The 25,472-nt window shown below is 44.9% G+C and overlaps 1 protein-coding gene across 1 annotated transcript; it reads right to left on the reverse strand.

Moving 5' to 3' along the window:
* Window positions 1-25,472, reverse strand: DECR1 (2,4-dienoyl-CoA reductase 1). Its single transcript, XM_066378764.1, has 10 exons — window positions 25,317-25,472; window positions 14,185-14,387; window positions 12,105-12,162; window positions 11,895-11,981; window positions 10,937-11,084; window positions 8,269-8,368; window positions 2,728-2,800; window positions 751-897; window positions 264-326; window positions 1-158 (listed from the first exon to the last, which is right to left on the reverse strand). The coding sequence occupies exons 1-10, from the start codon at window positions 25,365-25,367 to the stop codon at window positions 99-101; spliced, it is 990 nt and encodes a 329-aa protein (XP_066234861.1). The 5' UTR covers window positions 25,368-25,472; the 3' UTR covers window positions 1-98.

Here is a 25,472-nt window from a genome sequence, read left to right on the forward strand (position 1 = left end):
TGTTTGTTAATTAGCAATTTATTAGACTTCAAAGTACTCAGAAGATTATAGGCAGTTTATATCATTTCCATGGTAAGCAGAATGAAGGCCACAGCATCTTAGGAGCCCTTTGTCTTCCTGATGAGTCCTTCTATGGTGTCCCACTGCTCCTTGGTGACCTGACACAGGAAGAGAGAGAGGCCCATTGAATGTGGTTCCTGCATGTTCTGAGAGCTTTGTATCCTAGCTGCTAATGCTATATTATATTCACAAAATGGCATTACCTTCCCGAGGCTGTTGAATTCTCCTGAAATAAATGCTTCCTCTCCACCGTCAAATCTAATGACCTAAAAATAAAAATAAAAACTCTGAAACTAACTCCTTTTTAAAGTTTCTAAACCATGAGCCACTTTCCCGTACTTGGCACCTTCCATCAAATCCCAAATTTTAGAGACAGAACTGATGATTAAACCTAAACTGATTTATTTTGTTTAGAATCTTCTTTCCATCATCTCCACAATTTCAAGTTCTACCCACTCTTAGAGATCCCCTCAGAAGCATGTCTACCAGAGGAATTTTCATTGAATAAAATTAATTTATTGGTGAATCAATTCTATAGGCTAAACAATGATTATTATTTTGATATTATTTGAAATACTATTTGAAATGTTTTAAATATATTTACATGCAACATTGTCACAACTGGTTCTGCAATAGGCCATCCCTCCCTCGAAACCCACCTCCCTAAAGTGAAGAGGAAACAATGCTTACAGCCCCACTAATCCAGGAAGCATAATCGCTGACCAGGAAAGCAGCCAGATTGGCCAGCTCCTCCACAGTCCCCAGCCGGCCACAGGGGATCCTGTTGATCATTTCTTTCTCAAATTCTCCAGTTGGGTCTAGGCGGCTAAAGGCACCCTTAGATATTAAGAAAATAATTAGATTGTATTTCTTTTAATGCAACTCATTTCTGATTTAAGAAACAAATTTGCATAACATGGAATGTTCCTATGGCAGTGTGTTCGTACCTTAGGCCTTGCAAGCAACAAAGAATTTTGCCAGATTTTTCTTTAGAAGAATTTTTTTAACTTTAGCTCAAAACAGGTCATTTTATCTAATATTGACCTAAAAACAGCACTGGAAAGTGTAACCATTTAAATCTTATTTCTGCATCTGTAAAATCAGGATACCTAGCTCAGCTGCCTCATACAACAGCCAGAAGCATCAGATTAGAAAAACCATGGCTGTGCTCTGACATGCACAAGCTCAGGCGTGGGGGCTGGGGGCCACTGTCAAGGCAAACAGAGGTGATGACTCAAGTAGAAATGTGTAAGAGGAAAGTGCTTTTCTTCTCCTTTCTCCTCAAATAAGAGGCACGGAGGAAAACAAGTGTGTAGGGGTACTGATTCAGGTAGATCCACACAGAGGAAAACTGTAACTAAATTTGCAAATAATTCCTGCCTCCTGTGATGGTAAGGAGCAGACCAGGGTGTGGACGTGACCTGAGGGACAAGAGGCTTGGACTTTGCTGCACTGGAGACTGGAGGTGACAGCTGTCCTTGATGACACAAGTGATCCCTGAGCTACCAGCAGCCCCCGAGCAGGTGAGAAACACCAGGGACAAAGGGGGTGGCGGTGCCCATCCTGGTTCCATCGGTGCTGTAGGCATTTCTGCATTTTGTTTTTCTTCACTCTCGGTGACACTGCGTGTTTGTCATTCATCCTCCACTTCACACACTGTGACAAGGTTTCACCTCTGCACACAATCGGCCCTCAATAATCCTTCCTAGATTAAGTACTAGGAAGATGCTTCTGTGACTAGAGCTCATTTCAGAGCTCATTTCACATACCCTGATCGTGTATGTGTGGACAGAGGCTCTGGAGTTATTTCCCATCACCTTCATTAGACTGTTTATTGTCGCAGGGCCCAATGAGCTAGTCAGTGATGTTTCACTCACCAGGGTGGTTTTCCTTTACGTTTCCACTTTTTAAACGGCTGAGTAAACTAATCCAGCTGTCTCTGTGTTAACATTTAATACCCCAGACCACCTACCACCCAAATGCTCCTTAGCATTATCTTCCGTGTTTACACACCTGGGACAAGTTACTAAACTTCACCTTGGCCTTCAAACTACATTCCAACTGGGACTATAAACCTCTGTTTTACATGGAAACAAAAGGTGTGAGAGACATCACTGGGGTGGCGCGATAGAGCAGTGCACCGTCCGGGACCCTTCCGTGAGGACCTGCTGCGCATGCGTCTGCAGCGTGAGTGCCGCAGGAGAGGGCCACCAAAGGGCTAATCAGACGGCAGTCACGTGACATGCACAGGGAACAGGCACAGACAACGGTCACAAAATGCTACCTAGAGCAAGACCAGGCCTCCTCTTAATACTAAAAATAAACACTTTCACTATTTAAAAAAAGCATGTCAAAGTGAGATTCTTTAAAACATGGTAAAAGCTAAGAAGTATAAGACAGAAATAGATCTTCAAAGCAAGACAAAATGGCAAAAGTAATAGCATAAAAGATTCTGGAAGATTAAGACACTGAAACCGATGTGATGAAGTGGTCACACATGGCCAGACCCCTCCTCTCATTTCTCAGACTGGATAATGCAAAGCCCCTCTACCACCATGCGCCACACCCAGGCCTCCCCGGAAGTCCTTCACACACAGGCAGAAAACATCTGTCCACGTGTCCTTCCTTCACGGCTCACAAGGTGACAGCAAGCAAACCAAAACTCACTTTGGTTTTTATAGGCCCGGGCTGAATCACATTGAATCGCATTCCATATCGACCCCACTCAGCTGCAAGGGACCTAAAAATGAAAATGAACAACACAAAATTTAGACTGTATGTTACAAGGATAACACCTATGCCTGGTACACGGCAGAGACTCCAGCCCCAGGTACTGTCATCCACCCCATGTTGCAGAGCAGGCACGGGAGCACACAGGTCAGTCACGGGTCACTGAGGCCAGTGCTCAGGCTCAGGGCTCACTCCAGGTCGCACCCTTGGTCACAGCTGCACTGTCACGTACATGTTGTGTCTGTAACCACTCTGCTATTCACATGTCAGAACCGAGTCTAGTGTGGAACCCACGTCTCTAGAGCAGGTACAACACCTGGTGGAAAACCCTGAGGGAAGCAAAGCCCCTCGTGCTCGGGAGTCAGTCCTGCATTTATAGGCTCAGGGTAATTGGTGCGGCGCATGACGTCAGCAACCTCACAAACGCTTTGATGAAGTAAGGGATGGAAGACAAAGATGTAAAATGCTGACCATGGACACGGTGAGCTCAACTGGGCTTTCATACCATTGCTGAGCTGCATTCAAAAGGAAATAGTAGCCCTGGCCAGTTGGCTCAGTGGCAGATCATTGACCCATATGGATGTCCTAGGTTCAATTTCCAGTCAGGACACACGGGAGAGGTGACCATCTGCTTCCCTTCCTCCCATTTTCTTTCTCTCTCTCTCTTTCTTCCCCTCCTGCAGCCATGGATCAATTGGTTGGAGCATGTTGGCCCAGGCACCGAGGATGGCTCCATGGAGCCTCTTTCTCAAGCACTAAAAGTAGCTCAGTTGCGAGCATGGTCCCAGATGGGCAGAGCATCAGCCCCAGACAGGGATTGTTGGGTGGATCCCAGTCAGGGTACATGCAGGAGTCTGTCTCTGTATCTCCCCTCCTGTCACTTCAAAAAATAAAAAATAAAAGGAAATAGGAACCTAACCAGGTGTTGCTGAGAGCCCTGAAGTAAAGACAGCAGCAAAAGCAAACACAGAGCCTGGAACAACCTGTATGAAAAGCCTGCTGTGCAGACACATCTGACTTTGTTACCTATGCTTATGTGAGGACTTCATATTCATGTGTATACATTTAACCTAGCTCAGAAATGACTTGGGTAACTTATAAGAATACCTACAGCACAAACAAGGAAGAGAAGATCATTTGAAAGAAAAAGAACCAAGCACAGGGATCTGAAAGAACCTGACCTGAGTGTTGTGAGAGCCCACAGAATTACACCAGGGAGTCACGCACTTCCACATGCACTCCTTCCACAGTGTCGCATGGAAAGGTGAGCCCTGTCAGTCACGTGATGAAAGTGCCCATAAGAAAAAAGCAAGCCAATTTCTCAGGAAGAACACATGGTTTCTGATAAATGATCAGAAAAGCATTTCTCCCAGAAGATGTATACAAGGAAAACTGCAATAAAATACTGTCCTTAAGACAATGTCCTTTTGCAATAGATACAAAGGGATATGTTTTATGAAATTGTACCATACCCACTCATGTCCTGACAGCATCGCTTCAACGCCAGTTCTAGGGGGAGGGGTGTGTGCACCAAGCAGTCTGTCATCTGACTTAATCCTCAGGGCATTCAGAGCAATGAGTGTCCTGCATGTTGTCTGGACAAATTATAAATAAAAGTTGTTTCTCTGCACACTCCTCTGACAGAGTTCACGGCCTCAGCTACTGCTGCGAACAGCCGGGGACACAGTACCTTCACTCAACGGAATTCCTGGGAGGAACGAGTCCACGGCATCCTGTGAAATGCCGAGTGACCAGGAAGGAGACTGCTCAGAGATGCGCCAGGAAAGTCCGCTGAGTGCTGGCTCTCTGCAAAGAGCTGCACCTGAGAACAGTTGTGACACAAGGAGGAGCCACCACAGCTGCTTGCTCTGCTCATCAGGGTGCCAGTAAGCACAGCATGCTTAGCATATGTTAACATCACTGCCATTCAACATACAGATTCTCACTGCACTCACTACATGCCAGCCCTCAGAGAAGGTCAACCCCTGCTGTCAGATTGCATACCCTCCTTCTCAGTTGTATGATGACTCAGTTGCTGTCCTGGGAACTGAGTACCGTGCATCATGACTATTTCAAGGAAGAAAGTGCCTAAGTCTACTGAGAGAGACTGGAAGGCTTCCCTGAGGAGGTGACACTTCAACAGACACTTGAAGAGGATCAGAAGTTTGGGTGGGGCGAGGGTGAAGGACAGGGTGAGAGGAGACAGAGGGTAAAATAGAGAAGAGGAAAGCAGGCATCAGGCCATAGGAATAAAGGACAAAGGGGCAGGTAGCATGCAGGCCTGGGGGCCGACCAGCCTCAGCCAGGATGACCGTGTACCACACACAGGAAGAGAGGGCTGCCAGGATGCAGCTGCAGAGAGAGGCACACATCTCCTGAGCACCCACTCTGGGAAATCACTATGCAGTGATAAAAAATTGAAACCCTGGAAAAGACTGAAAGGCCAAACAAAACAAGTATTAATATTGCACAAGCAGTGCCGAATTAGTCAAGGTCCAATCACTTACTTCCAATACCATCTGACCTAAAGAAAGGTAATTATCTGTTTTGATTCCATTTCTTTTTGTCTGAAACAAGTGTGTATGATTTAAATGTTAAAAGTATGTGAGACTGCAGGAAAAGCAGCATGCAGTCTGCAAGCACTGGCTCGCTGTGTCCCTGTCCTGCCACCATGAGTGTGCGTAGGTGAATGGATACACGTGACTGTGGGAAGGTCTATGCTCTCATGGCACCTGCAAAGCTGTCCCCAGAGCCCACTCTGTACCCTGCCGGACTGGTCCATGGCTTGCATCTTGGAATCGACAATACTGGACGGCCTTTATTTCTTAGGGTGTGAGTCTTCCCACTAGATGGGAACAAGGTTTTCAGGATGCACTAAGCAGAGAACAATCAATTCTGTTCCAGAGAGATGAGAGAAGACACCCAGAGGGGTGACATGCTGCAGGGTCACAGCAGGCTCCAGCAGGGCAGAGCAGGCACAGAGATATGACAGCGGGGTCACCCTTACGGAGGCGTGGAGCAGGTGAAGGGGATGAGAGCCAAGATGACTGCGATGTGAGGACGCGGGTCAGGTGAGGCGGTGGTGCCTCTGCCTGCGTCCCCTTACTCCCTCAGTGTCCAGCACACCGCCTGTACTGTGACCACTTACCAGGTAACTCAACGAGTGGACTGGGCTGGGAATGCCATACTGAGTTTTGGCTTTCATTCCAAAGAGTAACGGAAAAATGAGGTATGGCTTTAGCAAGGGAGTACCATAAGCAGATACATGTTTCTAGAAAAATGATTCTGATGGGAAAACATTAATTAAACAGAATAAGGAAGGAGATGGTCGCAGAGAAACATATTACATAGGGTGACAGTCAGTCAGACAAGCACCAGCGAGATCCAGCATCATGGCAGACAGTGGAAAAGGCTGGAGGAGAAGACTGAAGCGGCCACAGGACCTGGCACAGGGTCGCTGGTCTCTGTTGACCATTAATTTCACAAAGAATGATGGAGGGGTGTCTCAGGGGCAGGGAAGTACCAGTAAAGGTCCAAGGAGAACAAAAAGCCACAGTCCTGTGCTAATACAGCAGCCGCCACAGACAAGACTTTGTCATTTTAAATTTAAGGTAATTAAAGTTAAATAAAGTTCACTTTCTCAGTACAGAAGCATCGTTCACTGTGGCTCCTGGGCAGTGCAGACATATGGAGAAAGTCCCACTGGGCGGTGCTGCTGTGGACAGAGGACTCACCAGGAGAGAGGCCGTCTGTCTCCTGGTGAATCCAAGTTAACTTCTGTTTCACTTTTCTCCAGATAGAAACCACAGAAGGAAGAGCCAACCATGCCACCACAGGTCAGTATTTACCATGACGACAGGAGCAGTGCGGGTGTGCTTGCTTGTTCAGGTCAGTATTTACTGTGAGCGATGGAGCAGTGCGGGTGTGCTCGCCTGTTCAGGTCAGTGTTTACTGTGAGCGATGGAGCAGTGCGGGTGTGCTCGCCTGTTCAGGTCAGTGTTTACTGTGAGCGATGGAGCAGTGCGGGTGTGCTCGGCTGTTCAGGTCAGTGTTTACTGTGAGCGACGGAGCAGTGCGGGTGTGCTCGCCTGTTCAGGTCAGTGTTTACTGTGAGCGATGGAGCGGTGCGGGTGTGCTCGCCTGTTCAGGTCAGTGTTTACTGTGAGCGATGGAGCAGTGCGGGTGTGCTCGGCTGTTCAGGTCAGTGTTTACTGTGAGCGCCGGAGCAGTGCGGGTGTGCTCGCCTGTTCAGGTCAGTGTTTACTGTGAGCGACGGAGCAGTGCGGGTGTGCTCGCCTGTTCAGGTCAGTGTTTACTGTGAGCGACGGAGCAGTGCGGGTATGCTCGCCTGTTCAGGTCAGTGTTTACTGTGAGCGACGGAGCAGTGCGGGTGTGCTCGCCTGTTCAGGTCAGTGTTTACTGTGAGCGATGGAGCAGTGCGGGTGTGCTCGCCTGTTCAGGTCAGTGTTTACTGTGAGCGATGGAGCAGTGCGGGTGTGCTCGCCTGTTCAGGTCAGTGTTTACTGTGAGCGATGGAGCAGTGCGGGTGTGCTCGCCTGTTCAGGTCAGTGTTTACCATGACCGGAGCAGTGCGGGTGTGCTCGGCTGTTCAGGTCAGTGTTTACTGTGAGCGATGGAGCAGTGCGGGTGTGCTCACCTGTTCAGGTCAGTGTTTACTGTGAGCGATGGAGCAGTGCGGGTGTGCTCGCCTGTTCAGGTCAGTGTTTACTGTGAGCGACGGAGCAGTGCGGGTGTGCTCGCCTGTTCAGGTCAGTGTTTACTGTGAGCGACGGAGCAGTGCGGGTGTGCTCGCCTGTTCAGGTCAGTGTTTACTGTGAGCGACGGAGCAGTGTGGGTGTGCTCGCTTGTTCAGGTCAGTGTTTATTGTGAGCGATGGAGCAGTGCGGGTGTGCTTGCCTGTTCAGGTCAGTGTTTACTGTGAGCGATGGAGCAGTGCGGGTGTGCTCGCCTGTTCAGGTCAGTGTTTACCATGACGGGAACAGTGCGGGTGTGCTCGCTTGTTCAGGTCAGTATTTACCATGAGCGACAGAGCGGTGCGGGTGTGCTCGCTTGTTCAGGTCAGTATTTACTGTGAGTGACAGAGCAGTGCGGGTGTGCTCGCTTGTTCAGGTCAGTATTTACCATGACGGGAGCAGTGCGGGTGTGCTTGCTTGTTCAGGTCAGTGTTTACTGTGAGCGGCGGGAGCAGTGCGGGTGTGCTCGCTTGTTCAGGTCAGTATTTACCATGACGGGAGCAGTGCGGGTGTGCTTGCTTGTTCAGGTCAGTGTTTACTGTGAGCGGCGGGAGCAGTGCAGGTGTGCTCGGCTGTTCAGGTCAGTGTTTACCATGACAGGAGCAGTGCGGGTGTGCTCACTTGTTCAGGTCAGTGTTTACTGTGAGTGACGGAGCAGTACGGTGTACTCACTTGTTCAGGTCAGTATTTACCATAACGACGGGAGCAGTGTGAATGTACTTACTTGTTCAAGGCTTCCACTCCAGATTTCGCAGAAGCACTGGGCACCACAAAGCCCGACCCCGTCTCAGCATAGATGGTGGTGATAGCGAGAAACGCTGCTCCTGAAATTTTAAAAGGACACAGAATGAACAATGCTGCTAATTCTGACATGCTCTTAGCAATGTCTTCTCGGATATGTCTCCTTGGGCAATGGCAACAAAAGGAAAAATAAACAAGTGGGATGACATTAAACTGAAACGCTTCTGCACAGCAAAAGAAACCAGCAGCAAAACAAAAAAAGACCTTACTGAATGAGAGAAGATATTCACAAATGACATATCCAATAAGGGGTTAATATCCAAAATATATAATGAAATCATACAATTCAGTAACAAAAAGTAAATCTGATCAAAAATGGGCAGAGGGCATGAATAGACATTTTTCCAAAGAGGACATACAGATGGCCAATAGACATAAAAAGATGCTCAACTGCCTGACCTGTGGTGGCGCAGTGGATCAAGCGTCGACCTGGAATGCTGAGGTCCCCAATTCAAAACCCTGGGCTTGCCTGGTCAAGGCACATATGGGAGTTGATGCTTCCTGTCCCCCCACCCCTTCTCTCTCTCTCTCTCTGTCTCTCTTCTCTAAAATGAATAAATAAATTTTTTAAATAATTAGAAAAAAAAGATGCTCAACTGTCACTAATCATCAGAGAGGTGCAAATCAAGACCACAATGAGATACCACCTCATACCTTTCAGAATGGCTATCATCAATAAAACAACAAACAAGCACTAGTCAGGATGTAGAGAGAAAGGAACCCCTATACACTGTTAGAGGAATGCAGACTTATGCAGCCACTGTGGTAAGCAGTATAGAGTTATCTCAAAAAATTTAAAATGGAACTGCCTTATGACCCAGCAATTCAGGTCATAGCATTGATAACTGACAGGAATCTTGGAAGACTAAAAACTAGTTTCCCTCCTTTGAAAAGTTTTAGCAAATATATTTTTAATGAAGCCCACAGAATTTTAATCCAATGTGAGGAACAAAAATAGATTCCAGTCTGTGTTAAAATGAAAAGACAATGATGAGAGAAGAAGGGAGAGTCAGAGGGAAAGCAGGGTCACGGGCTGGCTGGGAAGAGTAAGAGAGACTGAGAGACATGAAACTCAGAGATGAGAGATGGAGAGAGAACCGAGGACAAGGGACAAGCTGGGGGGGGGGGAGAGAGAGAGAGAGAGAGAGAGAGAAGGGAGAGAGAGAGAGATGAGTAAGATGTGAAGAGAATCAGAAGGAAGGAGAAGAGACCCAGAGAACAAGGTCCTGTAGCAGAAAGTGGAGAGAGGGGTCAGTCCATGCTTCTATCTCCCTTCCCTATAACCCATCCCTTTTGAAAAATCAAAATCAAAAACAAATCACTCAAATTCCGACCGAGATCACATTCCCTTTGTGCGCTGGGAATCCTGGTGAAAGCCAGGACAAAAGGCAGGAACTCTCAGCACACATGGGAAGCTGGACCAGCCAGCGCCCTCTGTCTGCCCCAATACCTTCCCACCGAGAGCTGAGAACTACCTGGGATGCTAAGGAAGGAAGCTGGCCAGCCACGGGTGTCCTTGAGCCCCGAGGGATGTCCTTCAAAGAACACAGGACCTTTCCCCTTGGAGCTTCTCAGAATAGTCACACCTCTGTGAGAAAATCCCCTCTTCCTTCAACATCCCCCCCCCTCACTGCTCAGGGACAATGTCCGGTCCTCCTGCATCACCAGGGCTGGCTCACGAGCATCAGCATGTGTTAGATGAACACACACACTGAGACAGAGGCGGATTTTAACGGCGGGCACACCGGGTGCATGTCCTGGGCCCAAATTTCTGAAGGGCCCTGCAAAACCCCAACTTGACACTTTTTTCAAATGTAAGGGACCCAATATTTTCCTCTGCGCCCCGGGCGTCAACCGATCTTAATCTGCCTCTGGTTCAAGATACATGTGTACACCTGTGCTACACTTTGTACGCATGGATTTTCATCCAGAAGTTTGTTCACAGGGCTAACTCAAATGTCCTCCCTGTCACTCCCTAAAACCGAGTGCCCCTCCAGTGTCCTCAGCCTCCCCGTGGTGATCCTCACCCAGATGACTCATCACGTAAAACCCCCTGATCTGGCCAGTAAGGCCTCCTCTAAACACCCTGATTTATCCCTCATGCCATCCATCCATGTGCCAGAAGACACTAGCCGTCCCTGAATGGTCCCCTCATCTTTGCCACCCCCAGTGTCGTCATAACCTTCCCAACCAGCCACATCCCTCATGAGATACCTTCAAGAGATCCTAAGGAAATAACACCATTTCTTTCAGAATCAACACCAAATTTCCCCTGGGAATGATTCCAATTATACCCAACCTGTCTCCCATCCCATTTCCCATTGCTCTCCCTCCTGCCTCCAACTACATCTAAAAATTCGGCTCAACCTGACCTTTATCCCAGGGAGAGGGGGTCTCTCCTACCCTGGAATGCCAATGCTCTTGACACACAGTGATCACCGCTCATGACTGCACGTGAGAATGACCAAAGGACCCTTCCTCTCCATTACATTATGACTGTCCAGTGCAGGCACTGCCCCAGTCCAGGCCCCCGACGGCACACAGCACCTGCACAAGAGACCCAGTGAATAGGGAAGAACACACAATCATACCTTTCTGTTTTTTAATTAGTTGCTTCCCAATTTCCAGGGTCACAAAGGCTGTGCCATTCAGAACTATGTCGGTGATGGTCTTCCATGCATTAGGGGACAGTCTTTCGGTGGGAGAGATAAAATTACCTGCTGCGTTGTTTATAATGATCTAGTAAAAGAAGACGGCGAATTAGAGGACCTTTAAGATGAGGAACATTCTCCCTCAAGAGTTTCAATTTCTGAAACTTACTAATCCAACTGACATAATAAAACTAGTCTGCTAGGAAACATCATGAGGTCTGAGCCTATGAAAATCTCCTGTTATTTTACCAAATTTCAGAATCCTAATTCTTTACTCAAAATCAGGGTAGAGTCTATTACTGAGAACATGAATACAAATGAAGCACTCACCATGTGACTGCATTTTATTTCAAGGAATCTCAATTGAAATGCCTTTAATTTAAGTGCAATTTTGGTGTAGCTCCTGGCTGATGACCCTGTTTTGTCACTATCAATAAAGACTTCACTTAGTCCTTCAGTGGACTCAGTATTATCACTGTCTGGATATATCTTTAACATAAACATGAGCTCTCTGAGACTACAGGAGGAAATGGCTTCCTCCCGATATGGGACCCTAACACAGTAACGCAGGTCTCACAGGGAGGAACCTGGACATTCTCCTAGGCTCCTTGTCTGTATTCCTCTCCACTGAGAGGGATGGTCAAGGAGACGCAAAGAGCATGGATCCTTTAAGCTAGACACTGCGTTCTTCGTAGTTCACAATCTTATCAAACAAAGTGAAATCCAGCTTGTGCTACATGACTGTAAATGCATTTTTAAAGTATTCCTGAAGGGCCATGGTGTCGCTGTCTGTTCTAATCTGGCCCCTGCTTCTTGAAGGGACAGAGAAGTGCTCCAACAGGATTGTGGTGACCCTGGTGGACAACTCCAACACCAAGGCCTCACCCCCAGGACTCACGTCAGGGTGTCCTGCCACTTTGATCAGCTCTGACACCGCACTTTGTACCATGCCAGGATCCCGCACGTCACAGGGAACCACGTGAACCTGCGAAGTCATGAAGATAAAGGAATCCTACATTTTTCAGACTTCCTAATGCAAAACTTTGAGTGGACTACTTAAGCATGTTATAATTTTTAAATTGGAATTAAGTAACTCTTTTTAATGTACCTTGTTTCCAGTTTGAGAAGAAATTTGTTCTGCAGTGGCTTTTAAAACATCAATCTTTCTAGAAATAAACACATGGTATTTTGCATGAGTTCTAAAATTATGTCATATTTGTTTTTCTTTCATAGATTAAAAAACAAAGAGAATCTACAGTTTTTTGAGAAAATACAATAGCTAAAAAATCAGTTTGAGGCCCTGGCCGGTTGGCTCAGCGGTAGAGCGTCGGCCTAGCGTGCGGAGGACCCGGGTTCGATTCCCGGCCAGGGCACACAGGAGAAGCGCCCATTTGCTTCTCCACCCCTCCGCCGCGCCTTCCTCTCTGTCTCTCTCTTCCCCTCCCGCAGCCAAGGCTCCACTGGAGCAAAGATGGCCCGGGCGCTGGGGATGGCTCTGTGGCCTCTGCCCCAGGCGCTAGAGTGGCTCTGTTCGCAACATGGCGACGCCCAGGATGGGCAGAGCATCGCCCCCTGGTGGGCAGAGCGTCGCCCCATGGTGGGCGTGCCGGGTGGTTCCCGGTCGGGCGCATGCGGGAGTCTGTCTGACTGTCTCTCCCTGTTTCCAGCTTCAGAAAAATGCAAAAAAAAAAAAAAAAAAAAAATCAGTTTGATTTTTAGTTGCATCAATTTTCTAGAAGTTTGATTCAAGCCCTGGCCAGGTAGCTCAGGTGGTTAAAGCATCATCCTGATATGTGAAGGTTGCAGGTTCGAGACCCAATCAGGGCACATAATCAACCAATGTTCCATAAATAAGTGGAACAACAAATCAATGTTTCTCTCTCCCCTTTCCTCTCTTTCTAAAATCAGTCAATATATTTTTTCAAAAGTTCAAACAATTATGATACTAATGTATTGAATTATTTACATTTAAACCAGTTATTTTGTATCTACTCATGGATTTTTTTTAATTACAATCACTTATATCTGTTCCCAAGTCTGCTTTAGAAAGAAAGCATATTCATGGTATAATGTAAGCTTATATTATACCATATAAAATATATGCTGTGCATAAAATCTGATAGTAGATTTTAAACCATTTATAAATAAAATGCATTGCATGCATTCAGAACCTCATACTTTTGAAAGAAACATAAAAATAAACCATGAGTATAAATTATGTAGTGCTACAAAAACATTTTAACTCTTAAAAATATTACAGCATAACAAATGTTATTTTTTGTTATTATGCTGTAACATCTGAAGGAAATTCCCTTGTAAACTATATAGTGACTGTCAATCAGATGACTACTTCCCTACTTCAAGTGTTTACACCATGCAAAACAGAAGGAAGGGGTTGACTTTTGACCAGTCTTAAGTTCTTACAGTCAGCCTCAGTAATAAATTCCTTCCACGTGGTCTCACCTTCCTACACTTATCACAATAGACGTTTGAAGTATCTTCCCATCTCATGGAAAATTGAAGGATTACGTCCATCGTCCTCCTACACAGCTGTCTACTGAAGCAGTCATTATAACTCCTTCCACTGAGAAGAAATCAATGCAATACGTTTTTTAAATTATTCATTTATTTTTTAAGTGAGAGGAAGGGAGATGGAGAGACAGACTTCTGTAATCTCCGTGACTGGAATCCACACAGCAACCCGTCTGGGACCAATGCTTGAATCAACTGAGCTGTCCTCAGTGCCTGGGGCTGACTGAGCCACTGGCTGCGGGAGGAGAAAAGGGAAAGAAGGGGGAGAGGGAAGGGGAGAGAAGCAGATGGTCATTTCTCATGTGTGCCCTGACTGGGAATTGAACCCAGGATGTGTGCATGTGGGGCCGATGCTCTATCCACTAAGCCAACCAGCCAGGGCCAATGCAGTACTTTTTAACTTCATTTCCAGGTACAGAAAAAAAGTCTATCCCTGCAGTTTGGAAATGTGCTCATCAACCGTTCCATAATCAATCATTATTTCTATTATCACAAGTTGTAACAGGTTTTTCTAAGAAGATTCATTTAAATAAGCTAAAGGATATTTCATAGAAGATTAAGATGCAAACCAAACCACTCTGGCAAAATGTTTTCAACCTTGAGGCACAGAATGGTTGTCTAAAAGGTTCTCTCTGGGTACGTGTTGACTGACTCACCGGCTGGCTATCACGCACTGTGCACCGAGGCTGGACAGAAGACTGGTCATTCCTCTGCCAAGGCCAGTGCCTCCCCCAGTAATGAAAGCCACTTTCCCCTGAAAACTGTTAGGTGGCAGCATCGCTTTTTGAAGGGGTGGAAAGAATTTAGACTGAAAAGCGTCACTGCTTTGATACAATGTTCTCGTTCCATAACTGAAAAACTAGAAGAGAAAAAAATGAATTGAAATTAGCACATATATATTTCCATGAGATGAGTTTGAAAAAATATTGCTCTTCAATATTATGCAATTTCTTGGATTAACACAGACTCGCTGTAAGCATGTTGGCATTGTGATTAATCAGTGATTACTCTTTTCTATCGGAATGTTAAGTGACACAGGGAAATGGTTAAAATCATGGCCTCTGGATAGAGACTATATAGCACAGAATTTTCTCCCCAATTGCACAATCTTCAGCAAGCTGTTTAACTTCTTTCTGCCTCAGCTTCTTCTACAAATGGGGATAATAGAACCTTCCTGACAGGACACTGTGAGGATTTTGTAAGCTGATGTAAGTAAAATACCTTTAACACTGTTTATCACATATTGAGCACTCTATCAATGCTAGCATTATTATTTGCAGGTGTTTTACTTAAATTTAACTTTAAAAAACTAACATAAAGCATATTTGTCTTTTAACAAAAAACATTTTGGATTAAAATCACATACCACCTTTGAATCTTATATTTTACAGCTTGCACTCTCATATTACTTGTGAAAACCACTGCCATTTTCTCACATTTAATTATAAAAGCAAGCTTTAAGTGTTGAGCATAACAACAAAAAATAAACAGCTAACACTCATTAAGTGCTTATAATGTGTCAGGATTAGATATCAAACTGACTAATTCTCCCCACCCCACAAAATAGGTATAATTGTGACTTTGTTGTACAGGAGGGGCCCTGAAGATTAAACCTATTGCCTGCATTGCAGAACTAAGATTCCAACAACACGGGCTGTATATAGCACCTTGATAACCACCTCTCTCCCCTCACTGAACTCCTACTGAACTCAATAATCCCACCAAAGGCATGGGATATTCTGGTAGTACTCCAGCCCTCTGGGAACTACCAGTGTCGCGTGGAAGAAACCTACTAAACATACAAACTTATGTCAAGAGGAAGAGGGGCAGATTTGCCAAGGGAGGCAAAGAAGACCTCCTGAATCTCCTCCTCCCTTAGCTTTTATTGATCAGAAGCAGAACAGAGGTAACAGGATCACAAGGGAGGGAGGCCAGGTGATAAGGGGAAAGAATGACAAGTGACCGGCCCTGGCCGGTTGGCTCAGTGGTAGAGCGTCGGCCTGGCGTGCAGAAGTCACGGGTTCGATTCCTGGCCAGGGCACACAGGAGAAGCACCCATCTGCTTCTCAACCCCTCCCCCTCTCCTTCCTCTCTGTCTCTCTCTTCCCCTCCCGCAGCCGAGGCTCCATTGGAGCCTCTGCCCCAGGCGCTAGAGTGGCTCTGGTCGCAACAGAGCGACGCCCCGGAGGGGCAGAGCATCGCCCCCTAGTGGGCGTGCTGGGTGGATCCCGGTTGGGCGCATGCGGGAGTCTGTCTGACTATCTCTCCCTGTTTCCAGCTTCGGAAAAAATACAAAAAAAAAAAAAAATAGAATGACTAGTGACCATTTTGCTGACATGGACAAAGGGCTAATTTGGGTCAGTACATTTTTTTTCTTTTGCTAATTAACAAGCACAAAGGAAGGGGCAATCTAGAACGTGGAGGCTAATTTTCTAAAGCTCATCGTATGTATTCCTTTGTGTCTGCACAAAGGTCACTCACTCACACAGCTTCTCGGTGTTTGGATCCAAGACACATTCCCTCAGGGCTTTTAACTCAAGTTCGCCTTTCTGAGTCAGAGGGTTCAAGGTTAGATGGGCGATTCCCTACATGTTCCCACTGGGTCATGGGTACAAGTTTCAAACTCCAGAGTCTATCTTTCCTGCTAGATTCCCTCGCAAGCCAAGTGGCCCCATGGTTAATCAGGACATCTAGAAATTTACTCTACGAAAACAATTAGAAATGTGGTCAGTAGTTTCGAATAAGGCTGGTCATCAACAGGATACTGCACAAGAAAATGCTTATGATCTAATAATAAGTAAAGGAAGAAATACCGAGTATGTTCCTAACTATATATAAAAATACATACATGCTTAGAAAAAAGACCAGAAGGAAACACCAGGAAGCAGTTATTCAGTATCACATGCCAAGGTCTACTAGACTTTCAATATGTTATCTCATGACAATGCTAGAAGGTAAATTCTGTCAACATGCCCATTTTATAGATGAAAATATTGAAGCACAGAAAGGTCAAGTCAATAATTACAAGAAAGAACTGACTCAAATCCAAGATGTGTGTGATTTGCAAGTCTTCCGTTACTTCACCCACTGGTCATCTCTAGGTGAGGAGGTTATGGATGATTATTTGCTCTTTTTGGGTAGTTGGTTGGTTTTTAGTATCTTCAAAATCTATTCCATAAATATAATTCGATTTTTAAATCAAGAAGAAAATGTTATTGTAAGGCCAGTAGCCATGGCCACCATCACAGCCGCCTGGCCCATGCAGGTTCGCATTTGATTCGAACAGACGGTAATGAAACAATGGACCAAGAACTGGTGGGCCATTACATTTAATCCTAGCTTGCACCTGGTGGGCGAGAAATATACACAGTGGGAAAACACTTCCCTTTCCATTCAGGGCTCCCAAAGCCACTGACTCATCTGAGTATTCCTAGAATCAAAGGTTTCTACCTCACCAGCCTTATTCACCTCTGTTCTCCATCTCCTCTCTGCACAAACTCGGCACAAATTGGCTTCTCTTTCAGCACTCCTCCATCTTGGCTGCCTCTCCTCTGCAATGCTAATTTCAAGAACCAAGAGAGAGAGCCCCTGGTCTCCCTTATTTTATAGTGTAGAAATTAAAGCCTTTAAGACAGTATACAAATAAGGAAGTCTCTGATACAAAGCCACTTATCTGAGGCATAAATGAGATTCCTCATAAGGGTGCACACCCCACATCATGCAACAGTCAAGGATGTGGGGAAAAGCTTAGTGTTGAGAAAATCTTAGTATTAATAGGGTGAGAAAGGCTTAGTCTTAAAACTAAGCCTTCAGCTATAAGGACCCTACCTGCTTACAGCTGTCCCCTACACCCAATGCAAACTATAAGCAAGCAAACATATACATCATATTTGCAAACTTTTTTGACCCACAGATATTGAAAAACAAAATCCAAGGAGTATAAAATAATTTGGTGAGGATACATTTGCAAATCTGGTTATGCTCCACACTGGCCATTTCATTTCCTTTGGCCTCATGTTGACAAAGCACTTTCTTTTGTATCCTTTTGCCAAAGCATGAAGTCCACGCAGGCCACAGTAATCTTTCTCCATTTAAGCAGCAGCTTTACCTAAGACTGCCACTGCCTCTGAGCAATTCCATCAGGATGATGAATTGGGAAGTTTCCGCGTGTAGGCTGGTGAGTTGGTCATTATCAAGTAATAATGAAAAAGTGTGCTCTCATTTTCTACAGGCTCTACAATAAATTTTTAATTATTTAATGTTGATTTGCATGGCAAATTCGATGTGGTGTTTTATAAAAGATGAATTAAGCAAGGTATTTGCATACAAACTTATTTTTTGATTTAAAACATTTTCCAATCTCCTAACAGGCAGATGAATGACTATAAAGGTTAAAAAAAAATCACATTTGATACTAACAATTCCCAACAAGTGTCTATCCTATAACAGATGTCAACCCAGCACCATTTCACCCACTGTATCTGAACTGATCTGGTCAATACTAATCATGGCCCCCCTTCACCATGATGAAAAGAAATTGACATGCTATTTTAATTCACATTACCTTGTTAAAAAAAAATCACATTTGATACTAACAATTCCCAACAAGTGTCTATCCTATAACAGATGTCAACCCAGCACCATTTCACCCACTGTATCTGAACTGATCTGGTCAATACTAATCATGGCCCCCCTTCACCATGATGAAAAGAAATTGACATGCTATTTTAATTCACATTACCTTCTGCTAACTCACAGCATGACAGTTGTTGAATATTCAACTTGAGCCATCTGTTTGCCTATAAGCTAGCTGATTTCAACATTCAGACCCACAGAGAGGAACAAACCTCAAAGGATCTTACTGTATTCAACCTCCTATTTCTACAAAGGATCCTGAATACACTGAAATGGTATTTTGGCCATTTCATTCGAGTCATAAAAAGTGGATAGGATATAGTCCTTTATAGATTTTTCAAATTTCAGTTTGTAGTTTTTCTGGATATAAGTTGTTTCTGAGAATATAAATGACACCTATACGATCAAGATTGATTCTTCTGGAAATCTTTAAATCTCTAAAATTCTCCAAATGAGTCTTTTATATGGGCAATACAACTTTATTTTTTTTAAGTAAGAAAGTTCTAAAATCTTCCAGAAAAACAAAATTAGCCATCATTTGCCTCCCCATCCACACTCCCCACTTGCCTACATTGTATAAACTGTGTCTTCCTCCTTCATGTGGCCTTACATTCCATTATCTAGGAAAGTGATCCTACCACTCAGCCTCAAAATGCAATTCTGAGAGTCTTGAATTTCTCTTCCCTAGTGGATGAGCACTGAGATCGATGAAACTGGTTCCTAAAATACTTAAGTATGTTGGCTTACCTAAAATGACTAGAATAAACATCTAAAATAGAGATAGATTGGTGAGCAAAGGCCAAATGCCTTTGCCTAGGCCTGCCTAGTGTTTTGAAAAATGTGAGCCAACATTTTGACCTTGGGAGAATTCAGAAAACAATCAGAAGCTCCACCAACACTTTGGTCCGTCTTCCTACCTGGCTGAGATCAGGAACCCTTAAGATGAGGCCTGGGCTCTGTCCAGCCCAGTCACACCTTGTCACTGGATGGTCTATCAATACAGGACCTTCAGGGACCCAAGACGTGTGAGTGTGTGACTCCTATCTAAAACCCAAGAAACCAATGCAAAAAAGAAGGGCGGAAAAGCGTGGTGTATATTTATACCATAAATAAGTTTAATATAAAACAATTATCTGTAAACATCACTGTTTAACATGCTTGGTGCATTATTCTGGAAATCCTTTCAAATCTGCAGAAAATACATAATAATAGACCGTCATAGGGAAGTTGTGGGTCTAACTAAATCCATATTTAAATAATGCTTAGCTTGGCTATTTCCCCATCATCGTCATGTTGCTGTTTGCTAGGCCTCTACATTAAAATCTCATCCCCCAGAAACATTAATGTCCTCTAGTCAAAAATATAAAAATTAAGCTCATTAACATAGCATTTGAGCTGCTGGACAACATGGCCTCAGCTACCCTTTCCAGACCCCCTCCCCCAGCTCCCCAGGGTAAGGGAGTAGTCTGTGCTCACCAACTGCTCAGCATCCCTGACACTCACTGAGCACTTTCACCTTCTGGCCTTCACCTCTGCTTTCTCTTCAGCCTCAACCACCTACTTTCTTTCTCAATCTGGCAGAATAAGACTTCAAAACCATGCAAAAGTGTCAAAAACTCTGTTGACACTTTAAAACTGGTGCCTCTTTAAAAATGGGCTGAGTGACTCCCTGCAACAGGGTGACAGGCTTCCACACTCAACTGTGACACCAGGAAGGCAGAATTGTCTCATTCCCCCCTGGGAATGGGGTTTCTGACACCAGAGCCTTCAGCACATGCTTATGTGACTGGCTGTAACTCTGATGATCAGGCTCCAGTGCCATAACTCAGGAGAGCAAGCAAGTGGAGTCACATATAGGCATGAGATACAAATCCAGCTCTTTTATTTTTTTTCTTATTTATTAATTTTAGAGAGAGAGGAAGGGAGTGAGAGAGAGACAGGAACATAGATTTGTTCCTGTATGTGCCCCTGGGCAGGGATTGAACCAGCAACCTCTGCACTTCGGGACAATGCTCTAACCAACCCAGGTATCCAGCCAGGGCCAAATCCAGTTCTTTGCCACTTGTCTTAACAAGTTAAAATAGATATTTTCAATTCCAATAACTTCAAATATTGGCATCTTTAAATTAGTTTACATCTAGGAAAAGAAAATCCAAGTTTATTGATATGAGTATTAAGAAGCCACTTGCAAGTAGAAAAACTGGGCAAAGAGCTTTAAAAGGTAGTCCTCACAAAGAAAATACATACAAACATATTTACAGCTCAAAAATCACATTTAAACAAAGGAGAAGGATATCTTAATAAGAAACAGTTTATTAAAGTCATTTTTACAATCTGTTGATATGAATTAGGACAATGTCTTTGGAGGCCAGTTTGGCAACATTTATGAAAATGTTAACTATAGGCCCTGGCAGGTTGGCTCTGTAGTAGAGCATTGGCCCAGCATGTGGATGTCCCAGGTCTGATTCCCAGTCAGAGCACACAGAAGTGACCATCAACTTCTTCACCCTTTTTCCTACCCTCCTTTTCTCTCTCTCCCCAACTCCTATAGCCATGGCTCAAATAGTCTGAGCAAGTTGGTCCTGGTGCTGAGGATGGCTCCATGGCCTCGCCTCAACTTGCACATCTGGTTATGCTCCACACGCGCTAAAAGCAGCGGCTCTAGACAGGCAGAGCATCACCTGGTAGGGGGCTTGCCAGGTGGATCCTGTCAGGGCGCATATGGGAGTCTGTCTCTCTGCTTCCCTGCCTCTCACTTAATAATAATATATATGTTTTAATGTTAACTATAAATATCATTTGAGCCACTGATTCCATGTTTGGGAATTTTTCCAACAGATATATATTCACTTATTTAGGGTGGGGTGGGGGAGAAGCTATGTTCAAAGACATCCATTAAGATGTAAATAAAATTTAAAGAGCAATTTCATTTATAACCACATTAAAAAAATACTAATAAATTTAGTAAAAGCAATGCAAGAGTTATAAAGACACTCTGTGTTCTTGAATTGGAAACTCAATTTGGTTAAGACGGCAAAACTCCCCAAGTGATCTACAGATTCCATTTCTATCAAAGTCCCAGTGGGCTTTTTGCAAGAGTTGACACACTTATTTTAAAATTCACTTTCAATTATTATTTTTTTAGGGACTCGAAATAGACCAACATACTCTAGCAAACACTATTTGTAACAGAAAAGACTAGGGGGAAAAATCTGCATTTCCATAGGAGATATAATCAGTTAATCAGGGCCCATCCATATAACAAAATACTGTGCAGCTATTAAAAGCAAGATCTCACATGCTTAATAATTCTTAATATGTATAAACATTGCTACATCTACAGTCATTAGGGCAGAGAACCAGTTGTTAAATTATTTGAATCCCACCACTGGAACCATTCCAGCCACTAATGCCAACAATTTTTAAATGTCACAAAAATAAGAGACCAAACTAATACCCCATGGCTTGCCATAGGCCATGTGAACCTCCTGCCCTGTGCCTGTGAGGATTGCCGGAGCTCCTCCATGGGGCTCCTTAACTCAGGGTTCTGCACAGATGCCTTAAGCTTCTGTAGAACACAGAGACTTTGTTGCCACAGCAACGTGAAGGTCCAGCTGAGCAAATATAAAAGGAAGTTATCTGGACTCCAGGCTCCAGTAGCCAGGCTAAATGATGCAGCTATTCCCAACAGCAAGGTAGAAATGACATCTTTGAGTAATGACACATCTTATAGTCATGAACATGAGGCCTTGGGAAAGTAGTAGCTATGTGCTATAGGGTGTGCTTCCTGTTTCTTGTTAGTTATCTATCTGCACTTAGACGTGGACCGAACAGATACTTCACCAATGTATATACTTCTCTGTACAATAGAGAGATGAAATCAGATGAATTCACAGGCAGTTTGAAATATTCAACTGGGGTCTTCATGCCTGCTGGCCTTCTATTCACATCATCTCTTATTTATTCCCTATTACATTAGCCAAAACTAACACGACTCTTTTGTATTAGTCATATTAGTTAGAAACAGAAACCCTGCTCTTGAATAGGGTTTATTTTGATTTGGAAATGTGCTTATAAAAGCAGCAGTGAACAAACTAGATGAAAATCCTTGCCTCTAGGTCTATATTCTGGAATTTCTGTTTGGGTAAAGAAAGAGTCCTTATGCTTTCCAGATGAAAAACACAAACAAAGAGGAAAAATCCAGTCAGCCTTACACTTGTCCCTGACAATATTCAGTGTCAGAAGACAATGAACCATTGTTTAGTTCTAAGGAAAAACAAATGTGATACATCCAAGTCAAATTATGCCTACACACCGGTCCTTTTACCAGCACAGCAGATGTTTGGAATGATGGTCACCAAACGATAACCATAGTTAGTTCTGGGTGACCAGTGTAAGGTCCTGTGTTACTTTGTTGTTGTTTTTTGTTTTTTTGTTTTTTTTTAATTATAGATCAGCTTTTAGAATTCTTTTTTTTTTAATTTTATTCATTTTCAGAGAGGAGAGAGAGAAGGAGAGAGAGACAGAGAGGGAGAGAGAGGAGAGAGAGACAGAGAGAGAGAAGGGGGGGAGAAGCTGGAAGCATCAACTCCCATATGTGCCTTGACCAGGCAAGCCCAGGGTTTCGAACCAGCGACCTCAGCATTTCCAGGTTGACGCTTTATCCACTGTGCCACCATAGGTCAGGCTGTTGTTGTTTTTTAAATGTATTTAAATGTATTACCTGAATTTATATTGGCCAGGTATTTTTATAAAAGCAGCAGTTATTACTGTTAATAAAAACAAAAGAAAAAGCTTGGCTGTGTGTGTTACAGATCATCAAAGAATAAATCTGCAAAATAGCAAATTAAAAGAAAGTCTCATGGTCCTGGCCATTTTGCTCAGTGGATAGAGTGTTGGCCCAGCATGTGAAATCCTAGGTTTGATCCCCGGTCAGGGCCCACATGAAAAGCGACCATCTACTTCTCTTTCTCTCCAGCTCTCCCCCTTCTCTCTCTCTCCCTTTCTCGCAGCCAGTGGCTCAGTTGGTTTGAGCGTGGTTCCAGGTGCTGAGGATAGCTGGGATGTGGGCCTTAGGCACTGAGGATAGCTCCATTAATTCCAGCATTTTCCCCAGATTGGGGTTGCCGGGTAGATCCTGGTCAGGGTGCATGTGGGAGTCTATGTCTCTATCCCCACTCCTCTCACTTATAAAAAAAGTCTCATAAAGTAAACTTAACCTTACTACATGAGATGGATTATTTTTCTTAGACTAATTTTGCTCTTAATGCTGTTGATTTTAAGGTCCATTTATTGGTTACCATCCATAGCTTTAAAAAAGTACATAGGACTCAATGACAGTAGACATCTTTTTCAACCAAGGAATGCCAAAGAATGCCCAACACTCAGTTGGCACTTAATTGGCATTTCCTGATGAACAACTGGAAAAGCGAATGTTTCCCTCAATACAACTAAGGACAGGGTTTTAATTTAATTTTTGAAATCTTTGTTCCCGGGTCCAGGTACAGAGCCAGTTATTGAATAAACATTTGCTTTGTAGCTAATCACACAACTTAACATAGCACTTCTTAAACAGGATGTGTAGAAGAAACATTTCTCTTGGTTCTTGGTAACAAAAATACTCAAATAAGGGTGGTTTTTTTTTCTTCTTTTAACTGTATCAAGTTGTATTTGCACTCAAAATCAGGTTTCCGTTTCACAAACATGTAGGCAGACTTGTCTCCTCCCAGGAATTCAAAAGAAGGGACTCACACCCCCCCTCCCCCCACAGCAGGGTCTCTGCCTCCAAACCCCATCCTCAAAATGTTTCTTTCTTTCTTTTTTTTTTTTGAATTTGGAAACGGGGAGGCAGTCAGACAGACTCCCGCACACCCACCAGGGGGCGATGCTCTGCCCATCTGGGGCGTCGCTCTGCCGCAATCAGAGCCATTCTAGCGCCTGAGGCAGAGGCCACAGCACCATCCTCAGCGCCCCGGCCAACTTTGCTCCAATGGAGCCTTGGCTGCGGGAGGGGAAGAGAGAGACAGAAAGGGAGGAGAGGGGGAGGGGTGGAGAAGCAGATGGGCACCTCTCCTGTGTGCCCTGGCCGGGAATCGAACCTGGGATTCCCGCATGCCAGGCCGACACTCTACCACTGAGCCAACCAGCCAGGGCCTCAAAATGTTTCTTAAGCAAAAGAATTTCAAATTGCAATTAATTTCTAAACGAGTTATTTTTTCTTCCTCTCAACCTATGGTGTCCAGTGGTCTCAGAGGAGCTGGGATGCAGTCTGTGTGACCTTATCACCACAAGCCTAATGATCTATCTGTGTTATAAAAGAAAACGGAGCTTTTTCTACCCCAGGATGTTTGTAGGATTGGAATGAGAAATACCCAAATACCCGTGAGAAGGAATCAGAAACCCAGAAACCCGGAGCTTTGCCGACGACATGTAACCTAAATCCTCACAGGCAGAGGAAACAGTATCAGCAAAACTACAGCCTTGAACAAATATGACTTTTTAAAAGAAAGTTCTGCTGCGTGGGAGACTCGCCAGACCATTTCCTCGTGTTCCACCGTATCTGGAATTTGTGCTCTCAGGAAAGAACACTAGGGTGCCCATTCCATGAAACTGTCAAAGGCGTAGTCACAGTGGACAGGTTATTTTTCTTGTACCTGGCTACGGAAACTGTGCTTAGTTGAGTCTAAAAGGCTCTTTTAATTTAGTCGGGGGAGGGGCTACCTTGGACACTGGCTTCCTTTCACTTTTTGCCCTTCGCTCAGCCAGTGGCAGTCCTCGCGGGCACGCTGTCCGGGGCACAGGTGGGCGCCGCCAAGCGCCACTCCAGGTGGGGCGTTCCTACAGCGGGGTGCTGTTCTATCTCTTTTCTTTTGTGAATGTGTCTGTATAAATGTTTACTCGCACAGACAGCACGTGAACGAGTGTTCCTCATTAGAAAGGGCTGCAAATTCGGCCAGCGCGCCCGGGCCAGTCCCCCGCCCGACCCCCAGCCGCGCGCGCACGGTGCCCTTTCACCCAGTCTGCTCACAGCAGGGAACGTGACGGCTCTGAGAACCGCGGCTTGCCCTCCCACGCAGCGCGCGTCAGGGACCCCCCACCCTCTCCTGCGCCCCGGAGGCGGCGGGCATTAGCCGCTCCTCCAGCGCCGTCTTACCCGCCGAGGACTGCGTCCCCAAGCAAAGGAAACGCAGCCCAGCAGGGTCATGGCGGACACAGCACGGGTCAGGAAACTCGGGGGCCCAAGAGCTGGGGAAGTGACGTGACGTAGCTCGAAGAGTGGCTGGGCCCAGGGGGCGGAGTCGGGACCAGT

The sequence above is a fragment of the Saccopteryx leptura genome, chromosome 3 (assembly GCF_036850995.1).
Source record: "Saccopteryx leptura isolate mSacLep1 chromosome 3, mSacLep1_pri_phased_curated, whole genome shotgun sequence".
Lineage (NCBI taxonomy): Eukaryota > Metazoa > Chordata > Mammalia > Chiroptera > Emballonuridae > Saccopteryx > Saccopteryx leptura.

What these genes read in the sequence shown, in the direction of transcription:
- DECR1 (XM_066378764.1), bottom strand. Translation starts at nt 25,367, where the DNA reads ATGACCCTGCTGGGCTGCGTTTCCTTTGCTTGGGGACGCAGTCCTCGG. An exon ending in GGAGTGGAAGCCTTGAACAA is followed by an intron (nt 2,801 to 8,268) that starts GTAAGTACATTC and finishes TTTCATTTTTAG; the next exon opens with GTCCCTTGCAGCTGAGTGGG. An exon ending in AATTCAACAGCCTCGGGAAG is followed by an intron (nt 159 to 263) that starts GTAATGCCATTT and finishes TTCCTGTGTCAG; the next exon opens with GTCACCAAGGAGCAGTGGGA.